At 35.3% G+C, this 18,258-nt stretch overlaps 1 protein-coding gene across 7 annotated transcripts in view; it reads left to right on the forward strand.

The window, feature by feature from the left end:
* Nucleotides 1-18,258, forward strand: part of GSTCD (glutathione S-transferase C-terminal domain containing) — a 133,483-nt gene that overhangs the window by 103,736 nt on the left and 11,489 nt on the right. For all 7 annotated transcript variants that reach the window (XR_004283233.1, XM_032333064.1, XM_032333063.1 and 4 more), the window contains exons 6-8: nucleotides 5,275-5,390; nucleotides 5,553-5,597; nucleotides 6,864-6,992. Coding sequence is in view for 6 of the 7 variants with exons in the window: in XM_032333064.1 (XP_032188955.1) it covers nucleotides 5,275-5,390; nucleotides 5,553-5,597; nucleotides 6,864-6,992 (290 nt within the window). In the remaining variant the exon portion in view is untranslated. The remainder of the gene's footprint in view (nucleotides 1-5,274; nucleotides 5,391-5,552; nucleotides 5,598-6,863; nucleotides 6,993-18,258) is intronic.

Below are 18,258 nucleotides of genomic sequence, written 5' to 3' on the forward strand. Positions count from 1 at the left end.
TTCCCATATAAAACAGTTTCGTAGTTGACTTCTTTTACTATTTCAACAAATACAGGCATAGCATTGACAGCTAACTTGTTTTTATGTTTAGTACCTGCAGAAGTAAGCATGTGGCCTTAAAATCCAGATTGTCCTAACTACAGAGAAAATATATTCATTAAACTTTTACTAAGCACATGTTATGTGCCTGTCCATCTTCTAACACTCTTTCCATTTAATTGGACCCAAGTTTATTGGTCAGGAAAAATCATCTGTATCTCTTTCAGGGAGACAGAAGCAATTTTAGCTTTTGAGTTTTTTGGTAGTTAATATAATTAATTGTGCCTACATATCATTTAAAAATTTTTTTGAGGTATAATTGACATACAGTATTTTAGTTCCAGGTATACAGCATAATGATTTGATATTTGTATATGTTGTGAAATAACCACCACAATAAGTCTAATTAACTAACATCCATAGCCACACATAGTTATAGAATTCTTTTCTTGTGATGACAACTCTTCGGAGCCACTCTACTAGCAACTTCCAAATATGCAATACAGTATTTTTAACTATAGTTGCCATGCTATACATTAAATCCTCGTGACTTATTCTATAGCTAGTTTGTACCTTTTGACTCCCTTCACACATTTTGCCCACTCCTCCTGCCCACCTGGCAATAATCAAGCTATTCTCTTAAATTCCACATGTACATGATGAGATCATATGTTACTCGTCTGACTTATTTCATTTAGCAAATACCCTCAAGGTCCATCTAGGTTGTCTCAAATGGCAAGACTTCATTCTTTTGTATAGCTGAATAATATTCAGTTGTAATCTGTATACCACATTTTATCCATCATGCATCAATGGACACTTAGGTGGTCTCCATATCTTGACTATTGTAAATAAAGCTGCAACGAACACAGAGGTGCAGACATCTTTTTGAGTTAGTGTTTTCATTTTCTTCAGAAAGATACCCAAAAGTGTATAACAAGAAAATTTTTCACTACTTAACAATACTATTGTTTTATAGTGTAAAAGATGAGTTCTTTCGGGTAGTACCAAAGTACCAAAAAGTAACTTTTTCTTTGTCTTTTTGAAAAATTTATTATAAAATACTAAATGTAAATGCAGTCAGGAGCATGGAAAGCTGATAGGGTTTCTGAGGTTCTAAAGCAAGAAAATTGGTTTCAAGCAGAGGAAAAGTGAGGCACCACCTCACTGCCTTTTGATGAATTGAAGGAACTATCCATTGTTCAGAAAGGCTGGAATATACAGGATATATAGGAAAGTTCCAGAAGTTGAGTTTGCCAAAGTAGCAGGGTTCAGATCAATAGAGGACTTGTTTTCTTGCCAAGAAGTAAACATTGTTTTCTTAAGGCAGAGAGATACCTTTGAAGGTATTTTAAGCAAAGAAGAGATGTTTTATTGGGTGGATGTGGAAGGGACTTTCGTTACATACACAGGAAGAGCATGCTCAATGACAAGCTATGGCACAAAAGACAGGACCTAGGGGGCATAGCATTTTGGAGCTATACCAAGGGAAGAGAGCCTGGGAAAGAGAGTGAGAAGGAATATCCAATAAGGAGTCCAAGGGCTTTCTTGATCTAAAACACCAGGGTTCAAAATGAATTAATGAGTTCCAATGAGTTGATTCTATCTCATTTTCTTAATTAAATGATGTAATGATAATTAGCATTGGTTGAGGTTGAATCCTCCAAAGAAATCTATTAATAATCTGATTTGATTTGAGGCTATACTCTATCCTGAATAAAAATAATGCAGACAAGCATTATAAGAGAACATCTTTAATATGTAATAATGTAAAAATAACCATGCTGTCTATTCAAGTAAAACTTGTCTCTAAGGAGCTCTAAGCACCTTAAATATTAAAATGAGGCCCTGTTTTCTCTATAGCAAGAGAGGCAAAATAACGAGCAATGCTCTGTCCCATCTGGTCGTGCCTATATTTTCAGATCTCTCTTATGTTCTACCACTTCTTCATCAATCCTCATTCATAAGCACATGAGCTAATTGCTGTTTTCCCCTAAATAGGTCATATTGTTCTTAGCAAACTTTCCCTTGCCATTCTATTTGGCAAGTTTCTGTTCGTCCTTAAAGACTCGGCTGAAATGCCTCAAGTCTCTGTAAAGCCCTCAGTGATGTCTCAGTTAGTCCTTCATTTTCAGCGCACATACATTTGCACATAATGAACACCTGGAACTCCCTCTAGATCCTCTTTTAGCTCCCTAAGGACCAGGACTATGTTTTATTCACTTTGAGATGTATCCTCAGCATATAGACAGATACTTAGCATAGATGCCCAAGTGATATTCCAAGCCTGAAAACTATGGGTACCCTGGGGATGAGACCTGCCTTTCATTGTCTGTTGCCCTGTAGAACATAAGTGAGCCCAGTGTTCTAATATTGCTCTTCCATTGCTTAAAAATTTATTCCTTTACCTTTGTATTTTTCTTTTGGACATTGCAAACAACACAGAAGTTGTCTAAATAACCAGGTTCCTCCTAACTTGAATTAGACAAGGGAAAGTCTTCACTGTGGGAGAATTACATCACAGAACAAATGAGATCATTTGTATTAAAACATCTGACCATTTGATTCTTGGATTTCTTTTTCTGTGATGGCACTTAAGGAACCAGCATTTTCAGTCAAACTAAAAATAGATTATAAATTTATGCTTATAAGTGGTGTGTTAGGTACAAGAATGTTGGATATAAATAGAGTGGACTGGATATTTAAATTAATACCATATTTCAAAATACCACTTTTTTACCTTGTCCAGTGTATTTAAGATCCTGATCATGTTTCCAGGAGCTTCATAATATTTATAAAACTGGAATGGGTAGGAGGAATGCTTTATTAGAGGTGGCTTTTCTATAAAGCATCTGAGCATCATGCTACTATATTTTTAGCTCAATTTGTGAATATTACATGCAGCCTAATAGTGTCTATTTAAGTACAACCCTGAAAATTACCTCTTTGCCTTCAACCTTCATATCAGCATGAATTCTTTATATGCAAAGATGCAAACTTAGCAAGAAAAACAGATCTTCATCAACATTTGCTTTTGAAGGAAACCTAAGAAATTAGATAATTCTAAATGTCGAATAAAAATATGGTACCCAACTTCCTGTTAGTTGTTCCATTAAATACATTTTCTTTTCTCCTTACTCTTTTTTTGTTTTAAGATTTTATTTATTTGACAGACAGAGATCGCAAGTAGGCAGAGAAGCAGGCAAAGAGAGAGGGGGAAGCAGGCTCCCGGATAAGCAGAGAGCCCAATGTGGGGCTCAATCCCAGGACTCTGGAATCATGACCGGAGCCCAAGGCAGAGGCTTAACCCACTGAGCCACCCAGGTGCCCCTTTTCTCCTTACTCTTAACAAAAGGTAATTCCTTTTGACTTTATGAAAATCCTTTGGCTAAGAAATGTTAAGAAATCCACAAAATGAAGACTGAAATGTTTGTGTTCATTTCTTGCTTCTTGGTGGCTCCATTAAACAGCAGCATTTGTGATTCTAGCTTTCCCACAGGGCTCAAAAATACTTTTCTTTTTTTGCCACTCTCCTCCCCTTCCTGTTGTTACTCTTCCTCTTCCAAATCAGAACTGCATTGCCATAGAAAATAAGGCAGATTTATGAATGGATGGATAGATGAATAGCAGTGTGATTAAACCAAGCATGGTAAGTAGTTAATGGTAGAATCTAAGTGGAGGTTTTAGAGGCATTCACTGTAAGATTCTTTCAACTTTGCTGTGTTGAAAATTGTCATAATTTCTTAGAAATGGTAATCCAGGAAGGGTAGGATGTCAGGGGCTTTCACTTATTTTGTTTAATTTTTTTATAATTGTATTACTAGAGGAAAATGAAAGGAAAGCTACATGAAACTGTCTTCATAAATAAAGTCACCAGCTACTGATTTAAATGCCCTTCATGTTTGACATTCACATTAGGCCATGCTAAATAATTAAGAATGTGTATAATGATTTAGCTGTATGACAGCGACCACATTATTACAATAAGAGTTTGGTTACATAAGTTTGGTAGATGTAGTCAATGGAATACTGTGCAGCCATTAAAACTTATAGCATAGAAACATGCATTGACGTATATATCAATCTTATATATATAGTGTTTTATAAGCATCTAGAATATTATGAATTTATGGATATAGCTGGAAGTACATAGATACAAAGATATCAGCTCTGAATTACTTGATTATGGATCTTTTTCTCTCCTATAGATTTTTTATTCATATTTTCTATTTTTTCCAAAAATAAAGGGTTTCCAGTGTTTTATTTTTTGTAACCTAAGAAAGAAGGAAAACAGAAAACAGAAGAAAAGAAAAAAGCCAGGTTATTTTTCTGTGAAAATGGAGCAGGGAAATGTTTTTAACTGTACATAATTTTTGATCAAGCCAAAAGATTATCTGGGTTTGATTTTTAACTATATCAATGAAATCTGCTCTCTTATATTTTCTTAATCTTGCTCTTACAAAAAGTGCATGTAAAATATGTAAAAACAAATAATTTCATTCATTATTCTGAAGTTATCTTCTGAAGTGGACTTAACTAGTGGCTTTGAAGGAGGTTAAGATGTTTTCATGCTGCTAGGCCCAAGGCATTTCATACTTGGAAATGCCCTATCTTTAATCTCTAATTGCATTAGATTTCTGTGTCTGACTCATGAGAAAAAGAAGCTTCAAAGCCGAAATGGTAAAATCTAATTTCTCTCTAAATACACCAACTATTGATATATTTCAGACAATGTGACACCTATGTTCCAACGTTCCTAACCAAAAAAGCTAAGAGTTCAAGAAAGTGCCAGTTAAATAAGAAAAATGTTTTTATTTGTTATGGATCTCTTTTGTCCAAGAGATTTACACTAGAATTAGGTAATCTTTGTAATCTCTCTCTGATAAGAATAGAGGCAAGAGACTATCACTGTTAATTTTTTTTCATCTAGTAAACATTTGTTGAACACTTTCTGACACTGCCATTAATATTTCACTTATTGTTTCCTCTCTAGAGTATGCTTTTTCAGTGGCTCTTGACAGAGAAATTGGACATGAATAAAAGTAAAAACATGCATAGAAGTCCATTTCTGGGTTTCAGTTCTCTGCTCCTCTGGTCCTCTCATGGTGGATGATGCGGAATTTGTAACTCATTTATACATTTACCCCTCCCCCCCGGATGCCAGCAGTCTTGAGTGCCTTCTCACTCCCCCACGATGCCTAACATTTCATTGTCTTCATCTCTTGTCTTCCCCAGGTAAAATGTCCAGTGATCGAGCTCTGAGAAAACAGCAGCAGTTAAACAACCTTGTTTACATCGTGACAAATCAGGCCAAACCTGGTGACAGAATTGTGGATTTCTGCAGCGGCGGGGTATTACATCTCTCTTTTTGTTCCCTTTACTCTTTTCCTGACTATGTAACTTCGCTGTAGTACATTCAAAGTCATGTTTTCGTTTGGCAAGACTGTGGTCTCAGAGTGAGAAAAAAGCCTTAGGGGCCGAAATTAACTTGTTTCTTTTTCTGCCTTTTCCAGGGCCATGTTGGGATTGTCCTTGCTCACATGCTGCCATCATGCCAGGTAAAATCTAAATAACCCCTGAAAGGAAACACTGGAAAGGAAGGAAACAAAGGAAAAAAAATATATAGCCAGTTCAGTTAGCTGAGTCTGACCCCTGCTCTTTGAATTCATAATCATTCACTCAGGTCACATTATGTGGCACAGATAGTTGTTTGGTTTTTTTTCCTTTGAACTAAACTTCTAAGAATCTTAAAAAAAAAAAGTAGAGTAGGATCACAATACCTTTTCCAATTTCTATAAAAGTATTATATTTTAAAACACATGTTAGAAGAAATAACCATTCTGTTGTTAAATAAGATAATTAGTGGTGACACCAGTTTAATTGTCGACCTAATTTTATACCAGAAATACTATCTTCTGAAACTTGTTGAGCATATTCTTCTGGTATCTTGATTTTTATCCATTGTACCAAAATTGTAACAACAATAACAAAATTTGTTAAAGAAAAAAATAAATTCCAAATTTACCACACTCGTCCATCAAATGCTTTTCTCCCCATATTCTCATCAAGTCATTGTCCATGAGGATGCTTATTGCTGCAAATGCTAAAAATGCAAATATAATTTTAGTCATCAGCTTTAACTCAGTATTGTAGCGTAAATGTTTTTCCCTATTGCAAATAGTTGTAAATATCATTATTAAAATGTCACCCAAATGTAACTACATAGTATGTTTTTAAGGAAATGTACCGTAATTTATGCAGTCATTGCCACCATTTGTTAGAAGTTTCTTATTTTTTAGTCTTCTGCCATGTGAAATCATTTCCTTGCAGTGACCATCTTTTAGCCTAAAGTCTAGAATTTGACGACTTTCAAAAAAAATACAAAATGAATGGGGCAGATTCTTTGTTTGTGAACTCTCTGGAAGGTGCAAAATAATTACAGTCATTCCTCACAGAAGAAAAAGATGAGGAGGAACTCCTAGACTGGCCAGAATGACATGTAACAGAATGCTGGGGGAGAGAGGGTGGGTAAGAGGGTATTATTCTTTTCCTTTTTTCGAAAATAAAGGGCAAAATAAACAAGGAATCTAGGGGTAGGGGGACTGACAGGTGTCTGTTTTGCTATAAAGGAAAGTAACAACTTGGTGTTTGGAATTAGAGGAAGAAGGTCATAAAGTAGAACAGTGGAGAAACAGAATCAGGGATATATGGTTTCTTTTTCTCCCTTCCCAACAGTCTGGACATTTAGAGACGCAGTAATAATACTTTGCCCTAATGTCTAAATTATGTTACTGAATGTATATTGTTTCCTGTGTGAAATCTAGGTTACATTAATAGAAAACAAGGAATTATCATTAATTCGTGCTAAGAAGAGAAGTGATGAACTAGGTTTAAGCAACATTTGGTTCATTCAAGCAAATATGGAGTATTTTACAGGGATGTTTAATATTGGGGTAAGTAATCAAGCAATTTCAATTTCTTTAAATAAGAAAAACTATATGCCTTAGACTAGTCAAAGGAGATATTTTTATATTCTTTGCTAAATAAGTTTATAACCATTGTTTTCTATCTCTACAGTATAGCACATTAATGAATATTATTTCATTCATAGCACTTCACCATTATGTGATGGAGGTAACATTTGTTTTTCTCCCAGAGAGCTTTATCTTCTTCACTGCAGAATGCCCAGTGCCTGAAACAATGTTTGACATATAGAAAGTGCTTAAAAACAGTTCTTAATTGAATGAACAAATGAATTCTAGTAACGATGACCTCCCTTGGTTAATTTTACTTTTTTTTTTTTTTGTTTTTTTTTTTTGTTTTTTTTTTTTACGTTTTTTAAAGGATAATGAAAAGAAAAACAAAGAAATACTGCTGTTATTTCTTATATTTGTTTTAAATATATTTTTTTTTCTTTTTAAAGGACCAAATGCTCAATATAGAAAAATACATAATGATACAAAGAAGAATCACCAATATTTCCACTACTGAGAAATGAATAGTGTCAAAAAGCTTTGGTCTTCATATATTTATGCACACATACAAATACATATTTACACGTATGTTGACATCATACTACATAGATCTTGCTTTAATGGAACACTGTCATAAATCTTTCCCCAACTCATTAATCATGTTTCTTTTTTTTCATGTTATAATGTATAATTATTACTATGATGCTTTTTTAAGATTTTGATATATTTGCCAAATCACTTTCAAGGAAGGTTGTGTTTACAAAACATACATGATAGGCTGGTCTAGCTGGAAATCTTCTTCAGTCTCAGAATCTCACACTTTCATAGTTCTTATGATTTTTGTCCAGTGATGTTCATTTCCTAAATATCAACTACTGAAAATTTGATATTTAGTGAAATATATGCAATTTGTGCATATTTTGTGATTTGAGAGGTAAGTAAAGGGGCAGCAATATTTTGTCATCTTAAATACTCTGCCTGGTGTACTGGTAACGTGGGCATTGGCTTAATATCTCATTTCCTGGGAGAAGCGTTAAACTTTATATCAATATTTATGTAAAATTTAGGTTGTACATAAATACATAGTTAATTTGAATTTGCTGTTTCAGAAAATATATGAAAATATATGCAATTTGTTTCCTTTGTAGACATAATCTAGATTGGTTATCTCAGGCCAAGCCTATATGAAGAGAAGTAAACTGTTAATAAGAAAATTCAGGAAATGCAGACATCTGAAACAGCAAATTCAAATTAACTATGTATTTATGTACAACCTAAATTTTACATAAATATTGATATAAAGTTTAACGCTTCTCCCAGGAAATGAGATATTAAGCCAATGCCCACGTTACCAGTACACCAGGCAGAGTATTTAAGATGACAAAATATTGCTGCCCCTTTACTTACCTCTCAAATCACAAAATTCCCATCTTATCAGCCATACATCTCTTTACCCTTCTGTGGTTTATAGGTGCTAAATCATTCTGGCATATTCTTGTAACTCCCAAGGTCATAATTCACTAACACCAACTGAAAATGTGTATATCTTTTTTGATGTGATATTTTCTCTACATTTCATAATAGTATGTTCATAATGGCTCTTTTCTTCCATAATTACTTTTGTCAAGATATATAGAAAGTGAATTAAAATTACTTGGAGGATTAAACTAAAATTAGATTTACTCTCAAGAAAATAATTTTCCCTAGGAGGATAATTGAGGTATTGTCACTAGATAAATCAAACTGAACGCATCAGTGGCTCCAACTCTTGTGTTAAATAGATTACAGTGAAAATAGTGTAGCTAGAGAGGAAATCAGAATTGGAAATGCATTAAAACTGCATTAATTCATGATTTTATGATATTTCAAGTAAGGGTTATTTTATAATTTTATAGTTTTGTGATTTTGTAGTATTTTGATAAGGGCTTAGTTAACATTTATCTTTCCTTAGTACCTTTTTCTTTTACTTTTTTTCTTTAGATATGAAAATAATGATGTAAACCAGATTTTAAGGAGAGAATTTTAAAGTCTTAGAATCAACTCTCTTTAGAACTTTAAGCAAATCATTTATACATAAGAATTAAAATATTAATTATTAGTCTTACCTCCATTAATACAACAACCCATAGCAGGCAAAAATGAATAGATTTTCTAATGTTGTTAAACTAGTTTGATCTCAAATAATGAAAGAGAATAAATCTAAATATTTTCAGATTTTTTTTTTTAAGATTTTATTTATTTATTTGACAGACAGAGATCACAAGTAGGCAGAGAAGCAGGCAAAGAGAGTGGGGGAAGCAGGCTCCTCGATGAGCAAAGAGCCCGATGTGGGGCTCAGTCCCAGGACCCTGGGATCATGACCCGAGCCGAAGGCAGAGGCTTTAACCCACTGAGCCACTCGGGTGCCCCTACTTTCAGATCTTTTAATTAGGTCTTCCAACATGTCCACCTACTATACCTTCCCAATATAACCAGAATCAGTGAGGTGGTAATACTGTTTGTTCCAAAGAGTCATCTTGTAGTTTCTGGTTTACATTGTACTTATTTGAGAAATATATGTCTTTAGAAGTACAAATGCCTAATATGCTCATAAAAACATTCAGAGTCTCTAGACATTTTTTTTTCTAGACATTTTAACTTTAAAAATGATATTCCATTTTTGCTCTTAAATTTTGCCAAAATTTAAAAAGTATATTATTGCTCGTTGACTGCAGCGCTTCCCTGAGACAAGCCTAATCATACAGAAATTTTACATTTTTACTTTACTTTACATGATATTTACAGTGGTTTATTAATGACATGAAAAGTTAGTTATGATGGTAAACAAAGAAAATAAACATAATGGTAAAGAGTATGGACTTTAACATTGGGCAACCTTGCGCCAAAATCTCAGCTTGACCAATTACTGGCTGTATGACTTTGGGCAATTTATTTAAGTCACTAATCCTCAGTTTTTCCATGTGTAGATTAGGCATAAAATACCTGGCTCATAGGATAGTGATACAACATATGTGAAGCACTTAGGAGGAAGCACTTAGGAGGTCGTGTGTCCTTCAGGAAGTACTCAGTAAATTGGGCCGCCTTTTACTCTTGTCAGTGTGATCTCTGCATTTAAAAAGGGTGGGAGGAATATGCTAATATGGATTTTTTTTAAAGGTAGCTTTCTCTATACACTGTGTAATAATTTTTTTATTATTTTCCATACTTTCAAAATACCTCAAATTTAAAATATTACTTTCGTATTCGTGATAAGGTAAGCAATAAAGATAGAATAATATTTCATAGATAGAGATAGATAGATAATAGATTGCTTCTTTAGCCAAGAAAGGCTAATAGGTTCCTAAGGATTATCACAAGGTATCAAAGATAATTCTGAACATATAAAATATTTTTTTCTTTCTAAAAAAGTGATTATTATGGAAATACCTTGTTATTTTGTGATTTTTATTATAATGACTATTAGTGTCCTGAGGAAAATACTTTCCAAAAGTAAGAAACATCCAAGAAGAAGAAACATCCCAGTTTCAACACATGTAGCTATATGGTCCTGAATTATGTATATGTTATGGGTTGAATGTTAGCATCCTCTTTCAAAAAATTCCTATGTTGACTTTCCAACCCTTAATGTCACAGAATTAGGAGGTAGGGCCCTTGGGAGGTAATTAGGTCATGAAGGTAGAGCCCTCCTGAAATGTAATTGGTGCCCTTGTAAGAAGAGAGAGCCTGCTTTCTCTCCTGTCTCTCTGCAAATCAGGAAGGGGTTCCTCACTAGACATTAGATCTGCCAGCACCCTGATCTTGGGCTTCTCACCCTCCAGAGCTGTGACAAATAAATGTTTGCTGTTTAACCCACCCACTGTATGGGTTTTGGGTTTTTTTTTAAATAATAACTGCTCAAACTAAGACAGTATGTATTGATTAACAGCCCTTAAAGGGAAACATAAAAAACTGCTTCACAAATGGATTTTTAAGGCTTAAAAAAAGGGGGGGGTCTATTAATGCTTTGTCTAATGCAAGACAAATACTCTTCATTATTGAAAACTTACTTTACAAGATTATGCTTTTTAAGACCTAACTTACAGTGTATATTAATGCACATGGACTCAAACAATGTTACAGAAAGGAAAAACACACTGTATTGAAAAACAAAAACTATCAATGCTAAACAGCTTGCCCAGCAAATTTTTTTGCTGGATAATTCCAACAGTAACAGAATCTTCTGAACTAGGTGATAAGGTATTGATTTTTAACAGGAATGGTGAATATTTTCTATATTGTCAATATATATCAAAATCTCAAAATGGTTTATTTTTGAGTTATGTATTTATGTTTTTCTATCTTATCCATAATAAGTTTTTATATGATTGTAGTTTATCAGTGCTGAGTGCTTAATTACAAGCTCATTTCAAGTTATATATGTTAATATACAATTATACAGTGTAATTGTATACAGTACAATAAATATGCAATTATACAATGTAATTCAGTACAAGTACCAGACCTTTGATAAATAATTTATATAATCTTTATTTTAAAAGAAAAGGAACTTGAGGAAGTATGTAGTCTGCAGACATAGTTTTGAAAAGACATTAAGGCAAAATAGAGGACTTCCATGTGAAGACAGCAGATACAGGCATTTCAACCTCCTCCTCTCCAAGAAAGATCAGATCCCCAAATAACAAGGAGAACAAAACCCAGAAGAATCATACTCCATCTTTGATGAAACTTCGTTCAAGATTCTGTAATTGAACCATAATATATGAAGGCAGAAAGCACATTGAAGAGAAATGGTAAACTATTGAGTAGAAAAAGAGGAAAGAAACTCAAATGCATGAGGGGAAGGAGTGACTTCAGGAAGCAAGTCACTTTGCTCATTGAATCCCAGACAGTATCAAGAATTCAGGACACAGAAACCTCAGGGGAAGGGGATAAGGAAGAGCTGAAATCATGTTTACTTAAAATTTTTAGATGGCAATTCACAGACCTGTACCCCTGGGACTAATACTACATTATATGTTAATTAAAAAATTTAAAAAAATATTTAGAGACCCAGATACTTATCTCAATCTTATGTACACTCCATGACTCCTGCAAGGAACTAGAAGGTTATTCTATGAAGAAACTGAGCCCAGAGATGCTCAAGATACAGGGATATCGGGCACAGAGGAGGGCAAGGGTGATGTACCATACTGAAAACAAGGACTTAGTGAGAATCTGCGTACTGAATGCTGGATCTCTTCCTCCTCACCCGCCAGTTGCCCTTACTTCCAGAACTTCCGAAGCTGGAATCATGTTCTCAATCAAAGAGATCAAAAAATGTTTGTCTTTAGAATCAGAGCTGTCCCTAGAGAAAATGACTATAAATACATAGTGCTGTCCGCTTCATGCAAATATAATACATAGCTGTAATTAAAAAAAAAAAAAAAAAAAAAAAAAGACAGCTAGCCACCTGATCACTCAGTCACTAGTGAAGCCCACCAGTTTTCATTCAGTACTTCCAGTCAACTTCTTAGTGATTCATTCTTTAATGTGAACTGACAGCCAAGGAATATCAAATGTGGAAAACTTCTGAAACAGAAGATAGAGACCAAAAGCATACATCACAAAGGATCCCATCCATGGAGAGACCAGAGAAGATATTACATGAAGGAAACAAGGACAGAATGAAAAGATGGGATAGGGGAGGAACAAAAGTGAACTAATAGAGAACAAGAAGGAACTTCTTGGAAATTAAAAATATGTTAACCAAAATTGAAAAAAAAAAAACAAGTAGAAAATCTAAAAAATGAAGTATGACATCACCTGTAAAAATAGAACAAAAAGAGAAATAGAACCTGAAATAAAACATTTTTTTTTAAAGTGTGAAAGTAATAAAGAAAATGTTAACGTCTCAAGAAATGTACTTCAGGAAACTCCTAGAAGATGTGTTTCACTGACACAAGAGAGTAATAAGAAAAAGGAATAAGTGGAATCTAACACAAAAGGAGGTGAAGAAAATTCTCAGTATGATGGCAAAGGAAATCTCAGGACCAGAGCTAGGCAAAAGGCCTAGAAAGCATTGAGTCATTTAGTTAAAGGTCAGAAAGCCCAGGAAAGATTTTCAGGAAAGAAAAATGAGACTGATTACTTAGTAGTTTTTATATAGTAGAAAGTTAGACAATAGGGCATTTTACAAAGCTTTGAGTAGGGAGAGGCTTGAGTGTTTAAAAAAAACTGTATAACATGCTTAACTCAGCAGTGAACAGTATATATGTAAAGCAACAATAATAAAGACATTACATAAATAAAGTTGGAGGTAATATTAAGAGCATGGTAAAAGGGAAAAGGATGTAAGTATTTTAAAAAAACCAACAAAAAAAAAACCCACTTCATCAAATAAAACTTCATCTTCCATAAATGGAAAATCAATAGATAATGTCTAATATTTATAAATCAAGGGATAACAATCTGCACTTATATCAAGGAAGTGCTAGATTTCAGGAAAGAAAACCAGTGAGTTGAAAAGCATTGGCTTTGGTTGCCAGATGTTCTAGGGGTGGAAGAGTGTACAAAACAAAGGACTCTTTGTTATTACTGTAAAGCCAATTATCTGTCATATAATTGCACAAAAGTTTTCAAAGGGATTGGGGAGAGAAAATGAGTGCACAGTTAGGACCACACCTACTTCTGTCTAAGATATTTGATTAAGAATCCTTCTTTGAGAAGCAAAGGTTCAGAGCCTAATTGGGCTGGGCAGATTTAGAGATCATCCAGTTCATCCTTCTCATTTTACAGATGGAGCAGTTGAAGCTATCTGTATCTACATAGGAGCAAAGCAAGTTAGTGAGAGAGCTGGGCCTGGAGTCCAGTTGATGACTTCCTGTTCAATTCCTACATCTCAGAAAGGAGCAAATGAGAACATGGAGAACTAGAGCCAAGTTTGTTATCAGGCAGTTTGAGCTTAAATCTTGGCTTTGTCACTTGTGACCTCAGACCAGGTCTTGCTGGCTGGGTGACTTTAGACATGTTATTGCAAACGGAGATAATAAGAGCTACTTGACATATTAAACTAAAATAATAATTGATCAAATAAAAAAATCAATGTAAAGATTTTTTTTGAAGATTTTATTTATTTACTTGACAAAGATCACAAGTAGGCAGAGAGGCAGAGAGAGGGGAGCCAGGCTCACCGCTAAGCAGAGAGCCTGTTGCGGGGCTCAATCCCAGGACCCCAAGATCATGACCCGAGCCGAAGACAGAGGCTTAACCCACTGAGCCACCCAGGCGCCCCCCAATGTAAATATTTTGACATCTAGCAGATACTGAATACATGCTAGTTCCCTATCTTCTTGTAATTTCAGAACATAGTAGGACCAATGAAATGAATTAAAAGAGAGGGGATGTATTTGTAAAGAGTAGTTATCTAGGATGGAGGCCCCAAACTGTCTGAGTAACGGTGTTTGATTTGCTCTGTGACCTGGAACAGGTTACTTACCCTCTCTGGGCCTCAATTTCCTTATCTTAAAGTAGTACCTACTTAGATATTTGCACACCTCTGTTCACAGCAGCACTATTCCCAATAGCCAAGGGATGGAAGCAACTCAAATGTCCATGGACAGATGAATAGATAAACAAAATGTGATATATATACATATATGTACATGTATACATATACATATATACAAAATGTGATATATATGTATATATACACATATACACACAAAATGTGATATATAATTTATATATACATATAATTTATAATTTATATTACATATATACATAGATATGTGTATATATATATAAAATTTAGCCTTTGAAAAAAAGGAGATCTTATAATGCTACAACCTGTATGAAACTTGAGGATGCTAAGTGAAATGAGCCAGTTACAAAAAGACAAATACTGTAAGGTTCCTCTTATATGAGGTATCTAAGGTAGTTCCATGCATGGAAACAGAGAGCAGAATGATGGTTTCCAGGAGCTGAGGGGAAGCAGAAAAGGGAAGTTGCTGTTCAGTTGGTATGGAGTTTCAGTTTTTTGTTTTTTGTTTTTTTAAAAGACTTTATTTACGAGAGAGAGAGGGAGAGAGAGAGCATGAGAGGGGAGAGGGTCAGAGGGAGAAGCAGACTCCCTGCTGAGCAGGAATTTCGATGTGGGACTTGATCCCAGGACTCCAGGATCATGACCTGAGCCAAAGGCAGTCACTTAACCAGTTGAGCCACCCAGGCGCCCCTGGAGTTTCAGTTTTGCAAGATGAAAAAGTTCGCAACAGTGTGAACACTTAAAAATTGTTAAGATGTGGGGCGCCTGGGTGGCTCAGTGGGTTAAAGCCTCTGCCTTCAGCTCGGGTCATGATCTCAGGGTCCTGGGATCGAGCCCCGCATCGGGCTCCCTGCTCAGCGGGGAGCCTGCTTCCCCTTCTCTCTGCCTGCCTCTCCATCTACTTGTGATCTCTGTCTGTCAAATAAATAAATAAAATCTTTTAAAAAGATGTTAAGATGGCAAATCTTGTATATATTTTTACCACAATAAAAAGGTAAACTAAAAAAGTTATACTTAATTTTGTAGGGTTATTGTGTTAAATGAGCAAATACATGGAAAGCACTTAATGCCTTAATAAATATTAAATTTTATATTATTACTAATATTAGTATCACTGTATTTCATGAAAATGCCATCTGTTCTTTTGCCTGTGTGCTTGTTACTTCTTTGCTTTCTAAACTCTTTTCTACTCTACAAGGCCCTCAAATGCCACCTACTCCAGGAATCCCTGCCTGAATTCTCCCCATCTGAATATGCCCTGTCCCTCTTTTGATGTTTTTGTTTGTATTTTTTCAGTGGCACTTAACGTATTCTGTCTTGTATTAGACAAGTTTGTGTACTGTTTATGTCTTGTTGTATGTGTAGTGTTTTCCTCTTCTTTGTATCCCCGGTAAATCACACACATGAGAGACATGATATTTTATGAACTTTATGAGTTGTTTCAACATATATGATTCCCAGGTTGAGTCGATAAATGCATTAAGTAGTTTGGATTCCGTTGTTACTATGACAGAACATACAACAGGGATTATATTTCTGACTTTTGCATTCCTAGTCACCACCAGACAAAATGCCCGGTGATTGTTGAATGAGTGAATGATGACTGAATGAATAAATTCTGCAATTTCTTGGACTGTAAGGAGTAATTATAGGCCTTTAATGATTAATACAAGACAATAGCAAATTACTGAGCAGAATCACCTTTATGTTGCTGTAGAAGCTCTCTACATCAATTGTCTCATGATTTTTTTTACAGTGTATTTCTTTTAATAAGGATTGAAATAAGACACAAAAATTGCAATGGTTAATATGACTCTTAAAGCTGAAAATATATAGGTTTTCACCTGCTTTAGTTTTCTATTTCTCTTGTCAAAAAAATGACCACAAATTTAGCAGCTTAAAATAACACCAATTTGTTATCTCACAGTTCTATAGATGAGAAATCCAGATGGGCTCAGCTAGCTTCTCTGCTCCAGGTGTCATTAGGTCCAAGTCAGCTGCTGCTTTGGTGTGGCTCTTATATAAAGGCTCTGAGGGAGATCCACTTCAGGATGATTCAGATTGTCGGGAGAATTTAATTCCATACATTGTAGGATTCAGGTTCCAGCTCCTTTGCTGGCTCAGCCAGGATTCATTCTCCACTTCCTAGAGCTACCCATGAAAGCCAGCAATGGTGGTTCAAGTCATTCTCTTGCCTCAAATCTCTGACTTTTCCTTGGGCTTCATTTATCTTGCTTCTGGTCTGAGAAAGTTCTCTACTTTGAAGGCCTCATGTGATTCGATTGAACCCACCCATGTAAATCCAGAATAATTTTGGTATTTTCATGTTCTTAATCTTTAATAACATCTGAAAAAAAATCCTTTTGCCATGTTGACAGGTTTCAGGTATGGGCACGTAGATGCATTCCTCCTCCTATACCTTCCCAGTCTCTTTTTTTCCCTTAAAGTTTGTTTACATGACCATGACGTTTCTCCTGTAGAAATTCCCTCAATTTGGATTTTGCTGGTCAGATCCCCCTGGTGTTGTAACACATATTACCCTGTTCCCAAGATTGCTTAGAAGTGGGTGCTTAGATCTAGATTGTAGAAACATAATCAGATCAGGTTTACTTTGGGGTAAGACTGTATCATAGGTGGTGGTATGTTCTGTCAGTAGGCACTTCCATCTGGTTGTCTCTTGTGCAACCTTAGCAACATTTGAGGTCATTGACCTTAGCTCCATTACTTCAGCAAGGATTGCACAAGGGTATTATTCTTATCTTATCAGTCCATCTTTGTTTACTTTTCTTTATTAACTGTTCCGTTATGCAGAGGTACAGTCAGTACATTAGGAAAGACCGGATAAAATTTGATTCTTCCCCTGTATTTTCTGGATTTTAAAGTGAGTTGGTTTTTTTTTCCCCAGTATGATTATGGACTCATCTGTTTAATGTTTGAAATGCTTAGTATTACTGTATTGCACTTCTTATTCTTGCTGATGCTCAGATGTTTGTTCAGTGGGAGTCTCTTGAGGTTAGCTCCTGAGTCCTATCGATAGGACTTCAGTAGTATTTCATATCTCCGTGCTTTCCGTATAACACGATGCTCCAGCTCATCTTACGCATTTCCTGCCTCCTACCTGGCAGTGGCTATTCCTTCATGCAGCTCTAAATTGGTTTTTTTTTTTTAAGATTTTTTATTTATTTATTTGACAGAGAGAGATCACAAGTAGGCAGAGAGGCAGGCAGAGAGAGAGAAGGAAGCAGGCTCCCTGCTAAGCAGAGAGCCCGATGCGGAATTCGATCCCAGGACCCTGAGATCATGACCCGAGCCGAAGGCAGCAGCTTAACCCACAGCAGCTTAACCCGAAGGCAGAGGCTTTAACCCACTGAGCCACCCAGGCGCCCCTCTAAATTGTTTTTAAATGAAAATGCTATTTCAATTACCACAATTTAGGTACTGGGGTTAGTTGTTGCCACTGGTTTGGTCTTCCAGGATTTCCTGTGGTCTGAGCAAGGCAAATTTTTTTTTTTTTTTTTAATCATCGTGGGTAAATACTGACACTTCCAATTTAAATTCAGGACTGTGGGATTTTTTTTTTTTTTTAAGATTATTTATTTATTTATTTGACAGACAGAGATCACAAGTAGGCAGAGAGAGGAAGGGAAGCAGGCTCCTTGCTGAGCAGAGAGCCCAATGAAAAGAACCGGGATCATGACCTGAGCAGAAGGCAGAGGCTTTAACCCA

Source organism: Mustela erminea, chromosome 2 (genome assembly GCF_009829155.1).
Source record: "Mustela erminea isolate mMusErm1 chromosome 2, mMusErm1.Pri, whole genome shotgun sequence".
NCBI lineage: Eukaryota > Metazoa > Chordata > Mammalia > Carnivora > Mustelidae > Mustela > Mustela erminea.